At 63.1% G+C, this 22345-nt stretch overlaps 1 protein-coding gene and 1 long non-coding RNA gene across 4 annotated transcripts; one reads left to right on the forward strand and one right to left on the reverse strand.

Annotated features, from left to right (window-relative positions):
* Window positions 1–2663: 2663 nt before the first annotated feature.
* KLF16 (KLF transcription factor 16) lies at window positions 2664–22247 on the reverse strand. Of its 3 annotated transcripts, XM_073803487.1 has the most exons (3): window positions 12920–13864; window positions 12414–12494; window positions 2664–5012 (listed from the first exon to the last, which is right to left on the reverse strand). In XM_073803487.1, exons 1-3 carry the CDS (start codon window positions 13374–13376, stop codon window positions 4711–4713), a joined length of 840 nt encoding a protein of 279 aa, XP_073659588.1. In that variant the 5' UTR covers window positions 13377–13864; the 3' UTR covers window positions 2664–4710. The 3 variants fall into 3 exon arrangements, with proteins under 3 accessions (XP_073659588.1, XP_073659589.1, XP_033710692.1); XM_073803488.1 differs by lacking the exons at window positions 12414–12494; window positions 12920–13864 and adding an exon at window positions 21416–22247; XM_033854801.2 differs by lacking the exon at window positions 12414–12494.
* Window positions 14133–19974, forward strand: LOC117311823 (uncharacterized). Its single transcript, XR_004526094.2, has 2 exons — window positions 14133–14261; window positions 15922–19974. It is a non-coding gene; the product is annotated as an uncharacterized lncRNA (long non-coding RNA).
* Window positions 22248–22345: the final 98 nt, after the last annotated feature.

Below are 22345 nucleotides of genomic sequence, written 5' to 3' on the forward strand. Positions count from 1 at the left end.
TCCCCAGGTCTACCAGAGGAGACCTGTTCCAATTCACTCATTTATCCATCAAATATTGAGCACCTACTGTATACCAAGGCCCTGCCCTAAATCGTATTTTATGCATTCATCAAATGATGGACATTCGGATTGTTTCTGCCTTTTGTCTATTGTGAATTGTGCTGTTGTGAACATGTGTGTATCTCAGTACCAGTTTTGTTTCAGTACTAGTTTTTCAAATGATGTAAATTTGCCTGTTGCCCTTTTTTTTTTTTTTTTTTGGCGGTACACGGGCCTCTCACTGTTGTGGCCCCTCCCGTTGCGGAACACAGGCTCCGGATGTGCAGGCTCAGCGGCCATGGCTCACGGGCCAAGCCGCTCCGCGGCATGTGGGATCTTCCCGGACCGGGGCACGAACCCGCGTCGCCTGCATCGGCAGGCGGATTCTCAACCACTGCGCCACCAGGGAAGCCCTGTTGCCCATTTTTAAAATGTAGGGAGATGTCACATACAACTACAATTCCCAGCCTGTCCACCAGCTGGCAATTACCAAGGATCCTCCTGTGAGCAGGCGGTAGTCTGTGCAGGTCACCTCCCCGCTCTCCCAACCCACCTCTCTCCCTACCTCAGCCACCTGGCTCTGCAGACATATGGGCTTGAGACCCCTCACCCCAGGGGTCTCTCAATGCCTCTCCTCCATTGCCAACAGGAGGGTGGGCTCCTGAACAAAGCAAAGATCCCCACCCTGGTGGCTGTAGCATTATAGATGCAGACAGGCAGACAACAGGAAATCAGTAAATATCTTGATACAAGGTAAAAAGTGCTATGACGGGGAAGTAGAACAGAGTAGGGGGCTGGGACAAGGGGTGGTTCACATAGTCCTATGGGAAAGGTGGGATTTGAGCAGTTTTAAGGAAGCGAATGAGGAAGTTAAGCAGGCATCTGGGGGAGGGGCTTTCCAGGAAGAGGGCATAGCCCGTGCAAAGACCCTGGGGCAGGGCCGGGCCTAGCATGTTGGAGGAACAGCTAGAAGGTCCATGTGTCTGGAGCAGAGTGAGCAAGGGGCAGAGAGGGAGGAGGGGAGGGCAGGAAGGGGACGGGGCAGGTCGTGCAGATCCCTGTGGGCCACGGGGAGAGCATGGGCTTTTATCCCCAGGGAGGTGGGAACCTTGCAGGCCTATGGGCAGAGGAGGGACTGGACCTGGTACAGGTGCTCACTGGTGCCCTGTGGCCACTACAGGGTGGACAGACTGTCAGGGGCTAGGGTGGGAGTCAAGGACCACAGGGGAGGCCATGCTGGTCCAGGTGGGCCATGATGAGGTGGGACCAGGTGGAGGCCGAGGAGGGGGGAGAAGTGGGTGGATTCTGGATATGTTTTGAAGGTAGAGCTCTAGGGAGATTTCCGGGTGGACTGGACGTGGGTGGTGAGACAAAGAGGGGAGTCACGGGTGACCCCAAAGATTTTGGCCTGTACACCTGGAAAGATGAAGCTGCAGTGATGAAGGGAAGCCGACCAAGGCAGACTGGGAGCAGGGGTAAGAACATTCCGGGCCTGGAGTTGAGGGTGAGGCCCAGCTGGCATGGACCAGGGGGTGTCCTCAGCACACCTGGGGAGGAGGGCCAGGGGTCCCAAGGCCACCTGCCAATGAAGCGTCCAGGAGGCAGAGGGGGCATCTTCGAGCTGTTTCCGGGGCACGTGGGAGTGCGACCAAGGGGGGGCTGCCCGCGTGGACCCAGCATTCCAGGAACCCTGCCACAAAGGAGCAGAGAAGCCTGCCAGAGCTGGAGGGGGACAGGGGTCCAGGGAGCGAGATCTGCGGGCTTTCGGGCCAGATTCCAGGAGAAAGGGAGCAAGGGGAGTGCCAGAGGGAGGCCACCATCGACTAAAGGCGAGGGCCCCGTGCCCAGGTTGGGGCGACCTTGGCGGCCCCAAGGACAGGACCCTGGGGAGGGGTGGGCCGGAGCCGGTGGTGCAGTACCAGGGGAGGCCACCAGATGGCAGGTCTGCCGCCTTCCCAGGGGCGGGAAGCGGGGAAACCCGTGGGGAGGGTCCGCGCTCCCCCCACCGCAGTCCCCCACACACCATCCGGGCTCTGGAGACCGCTGGAACCTGGGATGCACTTTTCCTAAGAAGGGGTTCAGAGCCCTCACCAGTTTCTCAACGCTCCCGAGGCCCCTTGCCCTCTCAATTGGGAGCCGGCATACAGCAGGCATACACGATACAGGAGCGGCCAGACGATGGGCACAGGAGCCAGGCAGGGGTCGAGGGGAACCTCCGGGGAGGAGCCCTGTCGAGCCCGCGAGTCCTTTAGAGTCTAGAGAAGCGCGGGCTCCCCCCGCCCCCGGTTCCGGAAGGGGGCGGGCAGCGGACGCCCCCGGGCGCCGTGTCACCGCGCCTCGGTTGCCGGGTAACGGAGCCGGAAGGCGGGCTGGGGGCGCAGCTGCTCGAGGCGTGGGTGCCGCTGGACGGCAGCACGCGCCACGCGCCGCAGAGGGCAGCCCCCCCCCGCACCTTAGGGCTGGAGGGGCGTTGCCAAGACCGCCACTGGGTCCCCGAATTCACTAGCCCACTGCCTCAGTTTCCCCAAGAGGAGGCTGGGGACCCCATTGGCGAGGGGGACAGAGGGACTCAGAGGGCCCACTGGCTCGGACCAGCGATGGGAAAAACCACAAGGCTCTGGAAATCGGGTTTAAAAAAGACATGTTTAATTAATTAAATACCAGGATGAGGCCAGGCAGGGCAAGGGGAGGGGGGGGGTCACCCGAAAGCACAAATCCCTTAGGACCCTACCCCCCCACACCTCGAGAGGCCACAGCTAAAATGGCTGGAGCCAGACCCCAATGACCATCGGTCCCTCCAGACTCCTGGACACGGGGGGGGAGGGGGGGCAGGGACAAGTTCTCAGCTCCCTGGGTCCTCAGACCACAGTCCAACCCCCGCGGACATGCACCGGCCAGGGCTGGGACAATGAGGGGGGCGTCCAGACAGACACAAAAGGAAACAAGGCCCGGGCCCGCCCTCTGCCCCCTGGACTAAGGCATCTCACCACCGCGGGAAGATCCTCCGCAGCCCCACCGCCCTCCCCAGGACCCCAGGCACCTGTCCCTGGATCCTGCCAGGGCCGTTCCGGTCCACGCTAGTGCCATCCAAACGCCCCAGCCGCCAACTGGGAGGCAGGAAGGTTCTGGAACACAGAGGGGTGTCACAGACCTCGTGCAGCCAAAGGCGGGATAGGCCTTTTCAGGGTATGGGACAGGGAGCCTGGGTCCCTTCCCATTCCAGGGCCGGGGTCTTCAGTCCCTCTGTCCAAAATGAAATCCAACCGCAGCCACGGTGGGAAGACACCAGGAGGGGACGTGACATCTGTCCTTCCTCATCCTAAGTTCAGACCACGCAGGCCCTCCCCCCCACACCCACAAAGCCTGAGGACAACAGACCACCCACCGGGGCCCAGATCAAGGAAGAGATTGGCGCCTGAAAAAATATTCTACCCGGTCCAAAAAAATCGAGCTATCCCAGGGGGTTCGGGGGTCAGCCCTCCCACTTCCCGCCCGCCTGCCCGCCCGCGTGGGCGGGACCTCAACCGCTGGTCCAGTGGCCATGCCCGGGGCAGGATGGAGCAAGGGCCCGGGGCCTCCTCACCCCCATCCGCAGGGCGGGGAAGGGGTGCATTTCGCCCAAAGGCTGGCCTGGTCCCAAATAGGAGGGATTGATTGTCACGTGATGCTGCACAAGGCCAAAGTCGGGGACTCTTCCCCTTCAGGAGAGGGGAGCCAGCCATCTAAACTGGGGGCCAGCTTCCCCACAGTCTCTCTCACTGACACATTCGCACACCCACCCAGAGGGGCAAGGCAGCCCCCCAAGCCAGCAGACAGAGGAAAATAAATAAGCCTGCAGTAACTCCCATCCGGTGATATTCGCGCCCCGCACCCCGCCCCCACCGTGAGTCAAATTGCTCTTTGGAAGAACCCCCCTTTCTCTCCCTCCCTACCCCAAGTCTCAGAAGCAAAACCGGTACCCCTATGGAAACCCTACGACCTCCCCCGTCCCCACCCACCCAGCCCTCGAGGCTGGGGAGCTGAGGGGCCCCTCCCATGAGCAGTGGGGTAGAACCTGTGGACACCTGAGATTGAGTACCCGAATGGGGGCGGCCGGGCCACACCCCCGTTTCCCTGAACGTCTCCAATGGCTTTCGGTGGGGTGAGGGGCTCCCGGGGCGGGGGATGGGGGGACACGAGGCAGCCCGCGGTAACCCCTGGTTCACCTATGGCTCTTTGCACACTTCATCCCAACCTGGACAGAGGGGCCTGGGGACCAAGTGTGAACACCGGTTAGGGGGTGCCTTTCTTGGGCCACCTCCCCCCAAGGCCCACACGTCCCTCAAAGCAGGGAGGTGGCGAAGGGGGAAGGGGGACGCCTCCTGGCCACCCACCCGGGGTCCCTGTTTAACAGCTGGGAAGAGAGTTAACGATCATGGCTATATACAGACACGGGGCCACTACCCCTCCCGAGAGCAAACTCCAAGGCCCGGATGACCCCGGTCCAGTCTCAGACCCCTCCTTGTTTTCTCGAGGGGGCAAGGGCATCTTGGGGGGCCCTCAGGGGGACACTGGAAGGGGCCGGGCTGGCGGTCAGTCCGTTCCCCGCCCCGGGCCGGGACAGCAGGCGTGTTGCTGGTACTCCATGCCCAGGCCCAGCGGGGGCGCGCTCAGGGCGGCTGGACTGGGACTCTACAGGCCGGCGGGAGCCGGGCTGGGCACCGGGCTGGGCGCGGGGCTGCCCGCCAGGCTGCAGGGCAGCGAGTCGCTGGGCGAGGTGCTGCGGGCGCCCGGGCGCCGGAGCAGTTCCGGGCGGAAGCCGGGGTGGCGGCGCGCGTGCTTGGTCAGGTGGTCGCTGCGGGTGAAGCGCTTGGAGCAGAGCGGGCAGGGGAAGCGCTTCTCGCCCGTGTGCGTCCGATGGTGGCGGGCCAGCTCGTCGGAGCGCGCGAACTTCTTGTCGCAGCCCGGCCAGTCGCAAGCGAAGGGGCGCTCACCTGCGCGGAGGAGGCGGAGGACAGACAGACATTGGTCAATGTCGGGGGAGAGAGGGAGAGGAGGAAGTCCCATCAGATCCCCAAAGGTCCTCGTCATCTGCCTCATCCCTCCCCACCTTGTTCTAGAGGCTGAATTCTGGGCGTGAATTTAAAACGTGTAGATGTTTAAAGAAAACGGCCCCAACTCATTTCGCGAACCCCCGTGAATACTCTCCCCTCTGTTTCCTACGACTAATGGTAATCAGACTGGGAGCAGCTGCCATGGGTTGAAAAGAGAATCTACAGAGACCGCGTTCTCCCAGGACCGCGCGCCCGCGCGCCCCCACCCCCAGGAAGGCGCCACCTCGGTGTCATGTGTACTTGGCACACACGTGTCCGCTCCGAACGCACGTCGAGTTTTCCGAGAGGCTTCTTATGCAAACGGGTCCTGCCGTCCCCACTCCCGCGAAACTCCCTTCTGCCCTTCCTGTGGGGGCATTCGGGGTCTCCCAGGTGCTCGCGATCCCAGTCAAGCCCCTTCCTTTTGGAAATGACCACCCCGTGGGGTGCACCGTCTGGGCAGCCTCCCATGCCTTACGCCACTGCTGACCCTCGTGGCCCCTCTACAAGCTGAAGGACATGTGAAGGGACCCCCAACCCCGGCCAACCCCGGGGCCGCACTCGCAAGGTGCGGAGGCACGCAAGGCGAGACGGGGACAGCCCCTGGGTGTGCGCGGGGAAGGGGCGGAGCCCGAGGCAGCCCAGGACTCGCCCCGCCCCAGCGGAGCAAAGGCGAGGGGAGGGGCGCGCCGCCACCGGCAACTTCCTCCGCAGACCCCTCCCACCGCCAGGCCGGCCTCGCCCATCCTGCCCTTGCGGGCCACGGCCTTCCCCGCCTGCCAGTCCCCACCCGCCCATCCCTTGGGGGGGTCTCCGCCCCGGAACAAGGTCGCCCGACCCCCCTCATCAACCCGGGGGGTCACCCGACCCCCCTCATCAACACATCAACGTCTGTGTTGTCAGCGTGTCCCCAGCCGACCCAGGGGGACCCCCGCCACGCCCCAGGCCCGGGGGCCGTGAAGCACCCAAGAGTTTGCACCCTTCTGGACCCAGCGCCGGGTACCTGGGACCCTGGAATCCCCAGGCGTTGTGTTGCCCAATGCTCAGGGGGTTTGCAGGGTGTGTTGGGGGTGGATAGAGTGTGGACACGTGGGCAGGGTCGCCCCTCGTGGCACTGGACGGAACCCAGCAGAGGAAGAGGGGGAGGCCAGCTGGGGGGCAGGAGGGGGAGCCACAGTGGGGTCAGGGTAGGTTACACACTGGGAGGCCCACACCGAGCACTGGGGACTGCGGTGACCCAGGCTGACCCTGCCTCAGGAAACACGCCCACCGGTGGGGGAGGTGCTGAGGGAGACAGACTGAAGGGTATCCTCAGCCGAGGATCAGAGAAGCACCTGAAAAGCAGCACCCTAGTGGGGGCGTGCACCGCTGACCAGGAGCCGGAGGTGGGGGCCATGGGACAGACCCGCAGCCGTGGGGTGGGGGGAACCTGCATTCTCAGGGTGACCCAGTGACATCTCTGCTCTGGAAGCTCAAAGCCCGCCCTGGGGAAAGGGCTGGGAGGGGGAAGGGATCGCGAACCACTGAGGGGCACCAGTGGACTTCAGAGGGGCTGCCCAGGAGAGAGCGGGACTAAAACCTCCCCTCCCCCACCCCTTCCTCCTGGTCGCACTCGGACACCACCAGCGAGGCAGAAAAGCGGGGGGGGGGGGGGGTCAAAGCCCAGCAGCCTCCCCCAGAAAGTTTCTTGTGGGTTACCTGTCGGTTATACTCACGTCTGGGGGAGGGCACGCCCCAGGAGGCTGGGGACCCAGACGCGCTGGTGCCACCTCCCCCAGGGGTCACAGGCCACAATCATGGTGCTGGGGGGAGAGCAACTGTCCAAGACCACAGGTGGCCCCAAATCCCTGGGGCTGCCCCCCCCACACACACACACCCCCCATGCTTCCCCTGCAACAATCCAGCAGGCAGAGTCCGCAGCCGCTGGGGGAGGGGCCCCGGCGGGGACGTCCTCCATAGAATCACGGGGCTCAAAACAGCCCCAGAAGGTACACCCCACCCCACCCCACTTGGAATCGACAGGTCCCGAGGGCCTAAGTCTGGGGGCGGGGCTGCTGGCTTCCAAGCAAACGGGGGCCTGGGGGAGCGACGCCCCTCCGAGGGGCATGCGGCCTTGTCGCCATCTTGCAGGACGCAGGCGGGGGAGAAGGGGGGGAGAGGGGGGCCAGCCCGACACGGGTGCGCCCCACAGTTGGCTCACTTCCCCATTTAGGGCAGCGGGGCCCGCCTCCCGCCCTGCCCTCCCCTCTCTCCGTCCCGCAGCTCTACTTTGCCACCAGCAGGTTGCAAGAGCGGTGCCAGTGCCCGCAGGGGCCGGACGCCTGCAGCCGCCGGGAACACAGCTGCCGCACGTAGCTCAGCGGCGGCAGGGACATCCGCAGCCCCAGCCGGCCCCGCTCACGTGGTCCCGCTCCCGCCGGGGCCGGGGGTCGCCTCGCCGGCTGGCCGCCTGCCAACCCCGCCCCACGCCGGGTTGCTGGGTAGCGCAGCGCACGTGCACACGTGGGTGGCGCGGCCCGGGGCTTGCAGGCTTCCCTCCCCACAACGTCGGGCGGATGCCTGCAGGATGCCAGGGCCTGCCACCCTCTCAGTCCTCTGGCCGGGAAGGGCGGTAACATTCAGAGGCTCAGAGCCGGCATGCCGGGTGCAGCTGCCTGTCTGCTGAGTCCACCTGGGTGCCGGAGGAGGATGCGGTGGGCGGGGCTGCGGTGGACTTGACCCTCTGACTTGGGCTGGGACTAGGGGTGAGCTCAGGACGGCCGGAAAGGAGGTCCTGGCGACCGTGCGCCAGGCCTGGCTCAGTGTGCTCGGCCTTCACGGGGGACAGTGCCCCACCTCCCCGGGCTGGGGCTGGGGGCCAAGGGTCTGACAGCTGACCTTCACTGTGACCTCCTGAGGTCATCACTAACCTAAGAGGGGGGTGTGTGGCCCACAGCCAACCCTTGCGCAAATGCCCACCTACCAGGTGGACTGCACCGGGGGAGGGGCCCAGGTAAGGTAGCATCCCAGGAGAGCTGGAGAAGGCTGGGACTGCAGCAGGTGCGGGGGCAGGGGGCTTCCCAAAGGAGACAGGCCTGAGCAGGCCGCGAAGGACAGTACGGACATACAGCCAAAAGGATTGAAAATTGATGGTGAGGTCCGGGGGTCAGAGCACAGGGTCCCCGTGCGGCTGGCCATCCTGATGGCTTTAACAAAGACCAACCCGTGCGAAGTTCATGTGCTCTGTGATCTTAAATACTCCCTAGACGTTAGCCACCCCCATCTCTCTCCCTGTCCCCGCCCCTCCTGTAGGTTTTCCATTTCAATTGCTCTGCGGTTGCCACCAAAAACCGTAGGCAGGGGTCTTGCAGGCCCTCACCTCCCCACGTGGTACCTGGCAGCAAATCCCATCAGAGCCCCTTTCAAAATATGTCCAGCCCCCCCCCCCCAGCTCAGCCCAGGAGTGAGGCGGCAGCCCATCGGCGGGTGCCTGGGCCGCCCAGCCTGTGCTCTGCTCCCTGGCTCGGAGTCGAAGCTGAAGTCTTCACTGTGGCCTCGCTTCTCTGCAGCCCCGGTAGCTGCTCCTCACGCACCGCCTGGAACCTCTCCCCCATCACTCCGTCCCTTCTCTGTGCTAACGTCACCCTTCAGAGCAGACGCTCCTTATCCCGCTGGGGTACCCCCCCCACTGTCCCCGTTCTCGGCTTTCTTATGCTTATGCTCAGTCTCTCCTGGGAATGATATGTGCCCCCCACCTGACCATAAAGCTGACAGCACAGGCCTGGCACACCGTGGGTGCTTAACACATCCGTGGAAAGCGTCTACAAGCCCCAAGAATGGCACTCAGGTTGCTACAGCTCCAGCAGCAGCTAACCAGCTAGCTTGCTGGTGCGTCATCTGGTTTACCTCCCCACCCCCCAGGTAGGAGCCACCACTACCCCCGTTTACATAAAAAGCGGGCCACCTGCCACCCCACACCTCTCCTCCCTCCTGGGGAACCCAGGCTGCCCTCGCTTTGCTTCCCCACTCGGACTGGCATCTTCAGCATCGGGGGTGATGGCCCACTCAGTGCCTGTGTGTTCAGGCCCCCCAGAGCATGTGTGTTCCGGAGCCCTGCTGTTCTGGAAATGGGACTGGGTGAGGGTGGCCCCCTCCCTCCCCGGGAGGCCAGCTCCTCAGGCTGGTATCGTGTGCCAACTCCCGGGCCATCTGGGCCAGCTTTATCAGGGAGCCTGGGTGGGGGGTGGTTATCGCCCCTTGCAAGGTTGGGGGCACCCTCCCCCGCCCCCCAGCTGGGGCACCAGCACCGTGAGCAGTCCCAGCTGCTCGCTGCACCCTGCTGCGGGAGGAGGGGGCTGGGGGGCGGGCAGTCCTGGGCACTCGCACCCCACCCCACGCCCTGACACTGCCCCATTCTGGCCCCCCAGATAAGCCACCAGTCTCCTGTGCCCCACCTGGCACGCTAGGGGCGCTCACAGCTCTGCGAGGCGTGGAGGTGGGGTCTGCTGACTCAGACAGCCCTGGGGGGTGCGGTGGCTACTTCCCCTCTGGGCCTCAGTTTCCCTGTCTGCCTCTCCTCCTGGGGGCCTGTTCAGCAAAGAATACCACCACCACCACCCCCCTTAGGCCGCTCGGCAAACAGGGGTCGCCCTAGCCGCCTCTTGTCCCCCAAGTCCTGGGTCTTGTCCCTCCCACCCAATTCGTGCGGTGGCCCACTGCTCTCCCTCCAACACAGTGGCCCCCCTCCTCGATCCCTCTGCCGGATCCTAATCCCTTCCCCATAAACGGATTTTCCTCTGCAAAGCCGGGCCTGCCCGCCCCCCCCACCTGCCCTTGGGATTAAAGGGCACACTTACCTACTCTGCCCCCTCCCCACCTCCCACCCACCACAGCCGCAGCCCTCCAAATCCACGCCCCAGGGTCCCTGCCCCCACCCCCTGCAGCCAGGGTGCCAGCCCCTCTCCTGGGACACACCCTTCCCTGCTACATCTGACCCCGCGGTGTCGCTCAGCGGCCTCTTCCTACAGGAAGCCTTTTCCTCCATCACCGCTGCTGTCACTGTCCCCCCAGTGTTCCAGGAGTCCCGGGGGACGGGGACTGGGTCGTCCCCACAGTGCCTCTCACACACTGTAAAGGCTCAGCTACTCTTGCTCTGGCTCAAGCAGACAGGGTTTTATAGGGGGTCTCAGCTGGAGGTATTGCCGCAACGCCCAGGGGACACTGGATGATGTCTGAGAACATATGTCATTGTCACAACGGGGGGTGCTCCAGGTGGGGGCCAGGGAGGCTGCTCAACACCCTACAGTAGCCAGGACGCCCCACACAATGAGCCGGCCCCGAAGTCAGCAGGGCCGAAGGGGAGACCCTAGACTAACAGCCCCACTTCCAGATCTCAGCTCCTTGCGGGGAGGGGGCCTGAGCCCACCAGAAGGTGCTGGACACTGGGGGCACTGGGGCAGGGGAGCAGTCCGGAGACGAGGGAGGTTGGGAGAGCGAGGAGTAGATTGCCAGCCTCTCCGCCCCCGCCCCACCTCCCTCCCTCTCCCTCTCGGTATCCACGGCAACCGCGTCAACATCTCCTGCAGCTTCCCAGTCCTTCCGTGCCCCACACTGGAGGCAGGAGAGCTCCTTCTGGGCCAGGGGCTGCGGGCCAGACACAGGGGACCGGAGGACAGCCGTCCCCGCTCCCCCACAGCTGGGTGGCCCTGTGAAGGACCCCATCGCCCCTCCTGGTCTCCCCACCCCAAACCTCTGTGCCAAATGGAGCAGGGATGATGAGGCACCACACTCAACTCGCCTGGCTCCTGCTGGGCCTGCTTGCTCATCTGTAAAATGGGGCCAGGCCAGGATGGGAGCTCTCTTTACTTTACAGAGAGGAGAGCCGCCATCAGGCAGAGGCGGGTGGAACGGGACTCCCTCCCAAAGGCCCTCGGGGGACAACGGTGCAGCAGACAGCCATCATCTAATTAAAGCTCCTCATCAGATCACTCCCCAGGCCTGCCCCCAGCAGTGGGTAACAAGGTCCAGACAAGCATGGCTTCCCCACCCCAAAACAGGCATAAAAACAGCTGCCCCCTCCCCTGGGGGCTGGAAAAACCCAAAGGCCTTGACACAAACCCTGGGTAGGGTTTGGTGGTCCTGAGCACTAAACAGATGCTGAATTAGCAATCACTGAGCACAAAGGTGCCCCAAACCCTCCAAAACCGGCACCAAAGGTGCCTAGGTGCACGACTTTCACTCTCAGGAGCAGCACCCCCCCCACCCCAGGGCCCAGCACCATTATTATCCAGGGGGCAAGGCATGGGGGGATGGCACCCTGCCCTTCCCCACCCATCACTGGGACACCCCAACTCAGTCCCCTGGGCCTCGCTTTCTCTTTAAAACCAGAATGGCAATACTGACATCCAGGCGCTCGACAAGGAGTCCTTTCTCCCCCAAAGGCTTACGGGGGCGGCCTGGGGGCCCACCGAGGTTCTCAAGGATCCCAGAATACCCTGGGGAAGTGTCCCTACAGAGCCACAGTGGGAAGGGGGGTGGCCACCCCCTTCACCAGACCCAGAGACTCAAACAGAATGTGGAAAAAAACAAACCAAACTAGAGCACTAGGGGGTCTGAGCCACTCTCAGGGGTCACACCATCCATGTCTCTGCCACAACGCTAGGTCCAACCCCGCTTCCATGCACCCGCTCCACGTGTTCCTACAGTGGGAGCGTGTCCACTGAGCCAAGCTGATGCACCCTACTGCCCGACGTGACCCCCATAACGGCCCTCAGGAGAAGGCAGCCCAGAGGCGGTAGGTAATGTGCTAGAAACGGACAGAACCACCAAGTCCAAGTGCACGCCCACCCAGCCCCCCTGCCCTTTCCAACAGAACGAACACCTCCAATGTTCAAACTCAGGCTGGTGACCAAGGCCCACCATCCCCAGACCCCCAGCCCAAGAGAAAATCCTCAGGGTTGAGGGTGGGACTCCGTGGGGAAGACTGGGGGGACCCACAGGAGGAAAAAGAGGGGGTGACGGAGTGAAAGGGTGGCCAGAGCCCCCCTACCTCCGGCTCCCTAGCGGCCCTTCCCCACCCCCGGCTGGGCTGTGAGACGTGACAGTGTCGCGCGGAACCCACCCCCGCCCCCAAGCCTTCCCGGCTCCCGCTGCAGGCGGGGGCGTGGGGGGGACCCAGGAAGCTGCGAAACGCACTGAGGACGTGACACCCTCAGGGGTCCCCCTCCTCCCCAGACTCAAGCCCTAACCCGCACTCCCAGCCCTGCCTTCCGCGTTATTAAAATACATATAAAGGAAAAAAAAACGTGTCGGGCACCCCCCAACCTGGCTCTGCACCAGGCGCTCCGCCGCTCTCTGGGGTGAATCCTCGCGGCCACCTCGGAGGCAGCGCGCGGTTCCTCCTGCCTTTCTACAGAGAAGGAAACCAAGGCAGGAGAGAGAACGAGAACCTCAGAATTGGACGCTCCGACCACGATACCCACCAACCAGATCCGAAACCAACGGAAAATAAAAGAGAAACGAGGCCGAGAGTGAAGGAGACTGCCCGGGAGCCCCGATCCCGCCCGCGGACCCCGCCGCGACGCGCGCCCCGCGAGCCGCTGCCGCTGCCTCGGCGCCCGCCATCCGCTCGCCGCCCGACCGCGTGGCCGCCACGCCCCCCGCGCGCGCCCCACCCACCAAGGCCCCGCCCTCCCGGCCGGCGCGGCGGCGGCCCGGGCGCGCCCCCCTCCCCGCCCCCGACGCGCCACGCAGTTTCGGGGTCCCGGCGGGGGGGTGGGGGGAGCGCGGGAGGCCGCCCTCGCGCGGGCCGGGCGCGCGGCCAGACTCACCTGTGTGCGTCCGCAGGTGCGACTTGAGGTGGGAGGACTTGTAGTACGCCTTGGCGCAGCCCGGGAAGGGACAGCGGTGGCTCTTGGCGGCGGCGGGCGCGGCGCCGGGGGCGCGGCCGGAGGACGGGGACGAGGCGGCCGAAGAAGAGGAGGCGGGCGAGGCGCCCCCCGGAGCGGCGCCGGGCCCGCCGCGCAGGTCGGCCAGGATGCTGGCGGCCAGCAGGTGGGGTGCGGCGGCGGCGGCGCCCGGGCCTGGGCCCGGGACGACGGGGGCCGGCGGCGGCGGCCCCGGGGGCCCGGGCGGGGCGGCCTCGCGGCGCGGCGCGCGCACATCCAGGCCAGCGGCCGGGCCCGCGCCCTCGGGGCCCGGTCGCCCGCGGTGCACCACGGCGCCTGAGGAGATGGCCATGAGCACGTCGGCGGCGAAGTAATCCACGCACGCCACGGCTGCCGACATGCCAGGCAGGGGCGGGCGGCGCGGCCGAGCGGGCGGAGCGGAGGCGGCGGGAGCGGCGCCCGTCCGGCCGGCGGCGGCTGATCGAGTGCGGGAGGCGGAGGAGGAGGAGGAGGAGGAGGCCGGCGCGCGCCGCCGCCGCCGCCGCCCGCGCTCGGCCTGCCCCGCCCCGCCTGACGCGCCCTGACGCACCGGAGCCCGCGGGGGCGGCCGCGGCCCGCCCCGCCCGGAGGACGCCCCCTCGGGGCGCACGGCCACGCCCCCCGCCTGGCGCGCCCTCCACCACCCTGCCCGCTGCGCGCGGCCGCCGGGGGCGGGGCCGGGCCGAAGGAGCCGCCCCCTGGCGCGCCTACTCTGGCAACGGAGTACGCCTTCCCTCCTTCTCCTAGCGCTCCTTCCCCACGCGGGGCGCCAGGCCGGGGAGCTAGCCCCCTCTGGCCCTCCCTTCCCCCTGCGGCCACCCCTGGTCCGCTTCCCCGAGCACCTTCTCCTCACACCAGGAAGCTCCGCCCGGTCCCCGCTACGGTCCCGCCTCCGGGGCGCGCCCCGCCCCGTCCCGGCACGCCCCTCCCTCCTCGGAGGGCCACGCCCCCTAGGGCGCGCCCCTCCCTGCTCGGCGCGCGCCCCGCCTCCCCGCGGGCTCGCCCACCCCACGCTGGGGCGCGCGGCCGGCGGGGGCCCGCCCCTTCCTCGGACGCTTCCACCCTGGCCCGGGCGCGCCCCAGGTCAAGATGGGGGAGGGGTCGTTCCCCACGTGGCCCGGTGGGGGTGCGGAAGCGGCTAGCCCCGCCCCCCGGCCACGTGCGCGACCCTTCCCCCTCTTCTCCCCAGTTTGTGGCCCTGCTCGACCGCGCGCCCCCTGCCTTCTCTCGCCCGCTTGCTTTCATGGTGGGTGTCCCCCTCGCCGCTCCCGGAGACCCACAGCTAGGCAGGGGAGGGGAGGACTCCCCGCCTGGTAGCGTCGAGCTAACGTGCGCTCGTTCCTCTTTTTTTGACCCATTCGGGAGTGAAGATGGTTGGGGTCACAAAGGGTGGGGCGCGGGGTGCTTTGGGTTGGAAGAGTGGGTCGGCCCCGCCAGAACAAGGGGGTCGGGAACATCAGTACCGGCGCCAGTCAGGGATCTTTGGGGCGCAGACGGGGCAAGTGGGGCCTCGGCAAGACCCCGAGGACGTCCTGGCCAAGTTGTTTAATGTCGATGACGCCAGGAACGCAGATGCCCGGGGTCCGCCCAACCCTCAGGTCTGAAGCAGCGGGCGCGGGGAAGTGGGGCGATGGGGTGGTCCCCTCCATTGCGACCACGCCCCCGCCCCTTCCTAGGCAGGCCACGGGGACCGTGCAGTGGCAGGAGCGGCCTCCAGGGGACCTTCCTGCACGGGTTCTTGTTTTCTCGGTGACCCGCCCTGAGCTGGGTGTGGACAGAGGCCGGGGGCTCTAGCCCAGACCCCATCCCAGGACTGAATACTCACCCTGGCCACCTGCAACACATACCCCCTCCACGCGCTGGCTGACAAGGCCTGGCTCCGCCCCATGCGTCCCCCTGGTCTAGGCCCGACCATCCTTGGTGGTGCCAGCTTGTGCCAGCCTCCTCTGGGGGCCCGCCCTTGCACAAGGGTAGACAGAGGGAGGGAGAGGAGAGGGGCATTGGAGCAATGACTTCAGGCTTCAGAGAGGAGACGCCGCTTTTTCCTTTAACAGATGAGCCCACTCCCACTCCAGGTGGGCACTTGGTGGGCGCCGGCTGTCAGCATTCCTGCTGGCCGGGGCCTCCTGTGCCTTTGAAAGTCTAGGAGGGTGGCCCACCTGGGCAGGGCCCCACCCTCCACCATCTCAGCACAGCCACCCTCAGGTCTTCCCCAAGTCCCTGTGCCTGGCCTCTCCCAAGTCCAGACAAGGCAGGAAGTGCTTTGGAGGCTGCCCCCATAGGCCCCAGCTCACCCCAGCATGTGGGGAAGAAGCAGGACAAGAAAGATGCCGGGACCCTTTGTTCGTTCCTTCCACTGATGTTTATAGGACCCCGAGCAAGATCTCCCCAGTGGCTTTGCCCTCCAGGGGCTCAGAGTCTAGGGCAAGGCAGCTGGGACTCAAGACAGTGGCACAGCGGATGGACACAGGCCTGACAAGTAGAACAAGTGGGGGTAGCATCCCAGAGATGGCTCCACCTGGGGCCTGCAGTTCAAGGGGGCAGCCACGGGAAACTGGGGCAATAACTTCCCACAGGCAAGCGAGGGGTGGACCATGGCAAAGCAGGGCTTAGGACTGCCGTCCCGGCTGTGCCTGGCAGCACAGCCCCAGACAGACCATTTTCTCAGAACCCCAGGTGTGCACTCGCTCCCACGGATAATCAGGGTCTTGGACCTGTGGCTTTCTTCCACGGACCACTTGTGCAGGCAGGAGACCCCAGGCGGGGGACCACACTCCACCCACAGTGTTTCTGTTCACACCCCAGGCCCCGGGGGATGCCTGGGTGACCCCTGATGACCCCCCCTGCCCCACCCTGACCCCATGCCCACCTCTGCCTTATGTTTTGTCACCCTATCCTCACTACAGCCCTTCAGGAGTTGTCACCCCATTTCATAGATGAAGACATCAAGGCTGGGAGAGGTCTCAGAAGTGGCCTGAAGTGGCTGGCCCACGTGGAAGAGCTAGGAGGCAGCAGAGGGTTCAGGGGCCTGAGCTTCTGTCCTGGCCGGGGCACCCACACAGAGGTCAGTCCCTTCTTTCTCCAGACCTCAGTTTCCTCACCTGTAGATGGGGGCCCATCTCTAGCCTTCCCTTCTGGCACCAAGGAGTTCAGGGGGGGCTCTCGCCAGACCACAAGGCCCATGGAGCCAAGCTGGGCAGAAGCAGACACAGGGAGGTGTGGAAGGGAAGGGGGCTCAGAGGGTGAGCCTTCCAGCTGCCAGTGAGGGGAAGGCAATATAAAGTGGAGCGCATTGGAAACATGGATGCCCTGGGGCCCCAACAGGTCAGAGTGGGAATCTAGGCTCGTGTACCTGCGTGTACGTCTGTGTGTCTGTATGTATAGACATTCTGGAAGGACCATAGCTTTTTTTTTCTTTTAAAGACAGTGAACCCTTCACTTTTTGTCTTAATAATACTTTCTGTATAGTTCAACCTTTTTTTTAATCCATGTGGATTTATTACTTTTATTTTCTTTAAATGTCAGTAGATATCTAGGCAGTGCAATCATGGGCCATGGGCCCTTTCCTTTCATACTTTTCCGTATGAAAAGTTTTTGTTTTTCTTTTTGTTTTGGACATGCCATGCGGCTTGCAGGATCTTGGTTCCCCCAGCAGGGATCAAACCTGGGCCCTGGCAGTGAAAGCACAGAGTCCTAACCACTGGACTGCCGGGAAAGTCCCTGAAAAGTTATCTTCTAAATAACTCCCCTGCTTTGGTGTGGGCTGGGCTGAGGACAGTAACCTGCTTGTGGGGAAACCTGGGGACCCCACCTTAGCCAGGAGGTCAAGGTCGTCTTCAGGGTGTCAGCAATCCCCAGTGGGATGTAATGAGAAGGGCACCTCACTTCTGGGTGTTCTTCCCTATACCCATAGCCCTGGTCTGATCACGAGAAAACCTCAGAAAGGCCCAGATTAGGGGACATTTACAGAAATTCCCGACTGGTCCCCAAACTGTCAAGGCCATGAAAAACCAGGAAAGACTGCAGGAGCGTCACAGGTTTTAAGAGGGTAAGGAGACATGATGACTGAAGGCCATGTGGGCTGCTGGGTCGGACCCTGGAACAGAACAGGACGTTAGTGGGAAAACTGCGGAGACAGGGAAAAAAGTCTGGAGCATGAGAATGGGCAGGTACACAAGTTAGTCCTTGGTTCACGAGACCCTCCCACGAGGGGCGCTGCGGGAAGGCTAGACATGGCAGCTTTTCTGTAAACCCCAAACTAGTCCGAGGTGAACATTTGAAATTAAACACGAGGAGTGGATGCTAGCAGTCCACATCGGAGGCACCAGGAGTTCTACATTTTCACAGCTGTGTACAGAGCTGTCACAGCCGTAAATGTGGTACCTTGTGACCCAGCAATTCCACGCCTGCAAAGGTACACAAAAAATATTTTTTCTTTTTTAAAGCCGTGCACTGTGCGGGATCTTAGTTTCCCGACCAGGGATCGAACCCGTGCCCCCTGCATTGGGAGCGCAGAGTCTTAACCACTGGACCACCAGGGAAGCCCCCATCCCTGTTTATTTCTAACTTGTGTCAGATTACTCACCGTGGTCCTAGGGGTTGGTCACACATAGGAGGTGCAGAAGGCCCCAGCCCAGGCCTAGCCGGGCAGTGGGCATGTGGCTAACTTCCCCCACAGGAGGTGCCAGGTCCCTGCTCCCAGCTTCTGGGGAGAGACCCAGCCCACCCGCCCACCCCCGCAACCCGTCCCTTCTCTAGGAGCGGGAGGGGGCGGGTATGGCCTGAGCCCCGTGAATTCCCTCCCCAGGGCCCCTGCTCATCCTCCATTCCTTGCTGGCCTGGGACCAACCCCTGGAAAGCAGGGGCTTCTGGAGGAAAGTTTCAGATGGCCAGATGCAGTGGGGGCCACCTATGGGCCTGGCCTCCTTGTGCCCTGCTGGGGGAGATGACAAGCCCTCTTCAAGGCCCTCTCCTGTAACGTGGGTTGCGCGGTGCTCTGCTGGGCTTCAGAGAGCACCTGGCTCGGCTCCTCCCAGCGATGACCATGACCACAGACAGGCCCATCCCTTCCACCTCACCTGGACGTGCTGTGGACACGTCCCAAGTGTGGTCCAGGGGCAGTGGTCCAGGGCAGTGGTCCCTGTGTCCCAAGACCACTTGAGCACCAGAGGGCCCAGGCCTGAGTCCTGTCAGGGTCCCAGGCCTTCTTCTCTGGGCAGCTTGGCCAGAGCCATCTCCCCTGAAGTTGGGACAGTGGGGACGGCGACCCCAGTAGCCCAGGGTTGTCGTCGTGAAGATCCACTGCACAAGGCAGGAGCTTCGAAACTTAAGGGGGACGCTGATGCTGGGCTGGCACTCCCACCTGACGGAATCGCACAATTAACACGTTGGCCCTGCACCCTGACCGTGAAGCATACAGACAAGTGCCTGCCCTGGGGGAGCGCCCAGGCCCTGGGTCGGGGTGCCGGGGGCCCTGAGGGGTGGCACCCACCACGAGGCCCCATCTCAGATCTGGGCCCTGGGGGGACCACAGCTCCTCACATAACCTTAGCCACTACGCGTCAGGGAGGACACTGAACTCCCCATCCTCTTCTGGGACCCCTGGGGCCCCCCAGTTAACACGAAGACAGCAGAACCAGAGGGGTGGGTCCCACCAGTTCAGCCTGATGGGGGGTGGGCAGTGAAGCAGGGTCGCCGGAGGAAGGAAGGGAGGATGGACGGAGGGCCCTCGGGGGCTGGGCCCTGCAGGAAGTCCAGTCGGGGCTCCTGAGGGCGAGGGGCATGCGCACAACCCGGACCCCACCTTCGGGGAGGGGCCTGTGCCTGGCTGAGGCAGCCCCACCCCCTGGGCGGGCTGTGTCCCCCGGGGTCTCTGGGTGCCAGGCGTGCCTAGGCCGCGGATCAGAGAGCTTGGACCCTGGTTCCGGGACCCAGGGGCCAGGTGTCAGGTGAGGTGCGCCAGGCCAGGTGTCGAGCGGAGGACGCGAGGCTCTGGGGAGCCGGGGGGCGCCTGCTGAGCAGCGCAAGAACGCTGCCCGGTGTGAACACGTGTGTCCTGGGAAATTCACAAAATGGAGAACCGAAAGTTGGCCCTTGTCCCAGGCGGCCTGGCTCATGGGCCGTACCAAGTGGAAAGGAAGGGGGGGGTGCATCCCGGAAGGTACCACTCCCCCATCACAGCCCCTGCGGTTCAGAGGCTGAGCCCCTCAGAGGCTGAGCACCCCCCGTGGGAAAGGCGAGTCCCCCGCAGAAGGGCAGAGCCCGCCGGCCGGGCCAGCCTGAGGAGCCCCTGGCCTTAGCTTATCCCTTCCTTGCAATGGGCAGGCACCGGCGAGTAAAGCACTGTGCTGACCTCAAGCAAGGTCAGCACCTCGCACTGTGACTGTACATGGGGGCCAGGGGGGAGGCCCCAAAGGCTTAAGTTTTCAGAATCCTATCTGTCAGAACTAGCATTACAGGGAACATGTTCAAGCCGTCAGCTATTTATTATGACAGAACTTTTCTTGATTTTCACGAGGGGAGTTGGGGCCTCCAGACAGTAAAGAAGTCAGCAGGGTTCAGGATGACTGGGGTGATAGAGTCTAGAAACAGAGCCCCGGACATGGAGAGCCCCTCGTGCGTGCGGTAAAGGCGGTGCTTCAGTCGGGGAAAAGAATGGCTTTATCGGGAAATGGCTTTGGGGTCGAACGATTTGGGAAAAAGCAGGTTGGGTTCCTACCTTACTCCTTCTCAGAAGTCCTTTCTAGAGTTAGACCAAAAATTTAAATACATATTTAGAAAACAAACCATTATATTTACATAAGAAAACATCAAACGTTTTACAATCGTGGAGTAGGGAAGATATCTCTGAGCACTATACAAAATGCAGAAGCCATATTGATAAGGTAATGACTGATAACGATTTTAAGTGCCTGGCAAAACTAAATAAATAAAATTAACAAACAAACGAAAAAAAAAAACCAAAGAAACCCACACACAATCCAAGTCAAACACGAATGACAAGTTGGAAAAAATATATATCTTTTTTAAGACAGTGGGCTAATTTTCTTCGTCTGTAAAGTGTTCCTATAAAACAGTAAACCAAGAACCCAACAGAACCCAACCCAAGAACCCAATAGTAACATCAAGAACCCAATGGACAAAGAATGTGAAATACAAATGGCTTTTTAAGTATATACATGTTTATAATAGACTTCCAGTTTCAAAATGATTATATTAGTGGTAGAAATGATCAACATAAAAACAAATCTGACAGAAGCACTGAGATGTTTGATTATACTTCTAGGAAACACAAATGAAGCTACAATGAAATACTATTTTAAGGGCTCACATACCCATTTAGAGTTCTATGGAAAGCCCTTGGATCTAGTCCTTCTGTATTAAGGAATTCAGCCTCCAGAAGTACTCGTACTTGGGTAGGAAGATATTTGTACGAGGATACTGGACCTAGCATTGCCTGCTACAGAAGACTGGAAAAAACCTACATCTCAACCAACAAGAAACAGGATGAATAAATTATAGTGCTAATAAACTGGCGTGGCCACCAGGAGGACTGGATCCAGTCTATCTATGTAGGGGAAACTCAACACTCTCCAAGGCACGCTGAGTAAGAGGATCACACTTTTGTATAAACTCATTAGGTACACATGCACTTTCTTTGTTGACACATAAGAAACTGCTTCCTCTCTGCCCCAGTGGAGGGGAGCACTTGAGGTCAGGGGTGGGAAGAACACTGAGTTTTCACCCAACACTCTTCTATACTCTGAATTACTCTGTGTGTCTGAAAACATTTTTGTTCAATCGTGGGCCGTCGCTTTGGACTTGCTGCACTGCGGAGCCCCGGCACTCAGGGAACTCACATTCTGATGGGGTGAAAAGACGGCGGGCTCTTGTGACACGGGCAGCAGTGGGGTCAGTGGGAGCACAGGGCTGGGGGGCGGCTTCGAGGAAGAAATACTGCAGCGGGAGGCTGAGGAGCCGGACGTGCTGAGGGGGATCGGCAAAGGCCGGGCCATAGTGGCGGCACGTCGGTCACGAGGACCACTCCGTGCAAAGGCCCCGCGGCGGAAAGGACCCGATGCTCTCTGCTCCCGAGAGAACACACCCCACGTTCAGTTTTGCTCCTAGACGTCCTGGATTATCAAACACGAGCCTAGCCTCCCAGCGGGAGGGCCCGTGGGGCTCGGGAGGGTCAGGGCGGGCACCGTCCTGGGTCAGGGACGGCGTGCCCGGGGCCACTCCCGGCTCTTCCAGCGCCCCAGGCCCGAGGGCCAGCTGTGAGCCACAGAGAGCGCTGACACACACCCGCCGCCGTCGGCCGGCCCGCTGGGCGCGCCCCCACGACCGGGACGGCGGCAAGGGCAGGGCCGGCCAGCCGGAGCCCCAGCCGCTGCCACTTACCGCGCACGCCGCGGTCTCCTCGCGCTTCGCCACCCACCGCCTCCGCCGTGCGCGCGCCACCCCACTTCCGCTTTCGCCCGGCCGCGCCCCTTGCCGTCTTCCCCGCCCCCAGGCCGAAGCACTGCCCCCTCTTAAAGGGGCCGCGGACCCCGAGGGGCCGAGGCGGAAGCATCGCCGGCTCCCGGCCTCGCCACTGCCTAGTGTCGCCACACACGCCGAGCCGCCGCCCGACCTCGGGGTGGATGACAGGCCTCTGAGGCCTTACCCACTCTAGAGTGCCGCCCTTGGAGGTCGCAAGGGGTACTCCGGAGGCCGTTGATGAGCCAGGCGTCTGGCCAGGGTCCAGGGTGACGCGGACCGACCCTGTCTTCAAGGGCACCCCGGGCGGAGGATACAACTCAGACCAAGGTCCGGAGGCGTGTTGCGGGGTGCTCATGGTGACCTCATTCCTGGGGAGGCCCCACGCGGCCTCGGACCTGCCACTGCCCTCCACTGGACCCAAGCGTCCCCGTTTGCAAGACTCTCTTAGCTCTCTGGGCAGCGGGAGCCGAGGACGGGTGGGGTGGGATGGGAAGAGCAGCCCTGCGATGTCTACCACACGGGCACGGAAGGGTTGTCTGCCTCTCTGGGGGCCCGGAGCAGGCCCAGCCTAAACCGGCGGCGGCCACTTCCACCCCCAGGGTTGTCTCGGAGACAGGAAGCCCACCACCCTCCCCAGGCGCGCCCTCTGAGCACGCAGCGTCCTGGGTTCAAATGCTGCTGCCCCTCCGTCACCACCCAGGCAACCTGCAGCCCCAAGGACCCGAACTGGACCCCTCTTCTGTAGGGAGTGACCTGACATCCGCAGTTGTGAACTTTCCTTGGGGGGTTGGGGACAAAGCCCGGCCCCCTCTTCGTGCTTGCTGAGCCCCAGGAAGAGCACGCATGAGC

This window comes from Tursiops truncatus, chromosome 3 (assembly GCF_011762595.2).
Source record: "Tursiops truncatus isolate mTurTru1 chromosome 3, mTurTru1.mat.Y, whole genome shotgun sequence".
Taxonomy (NCBI): domain Eukaryota; kingdom Metazoa; phylum Chordata; class Mammalia; order Artiodactyla; family Delphinidae; genus Tursiops; species Tursiops truncatus.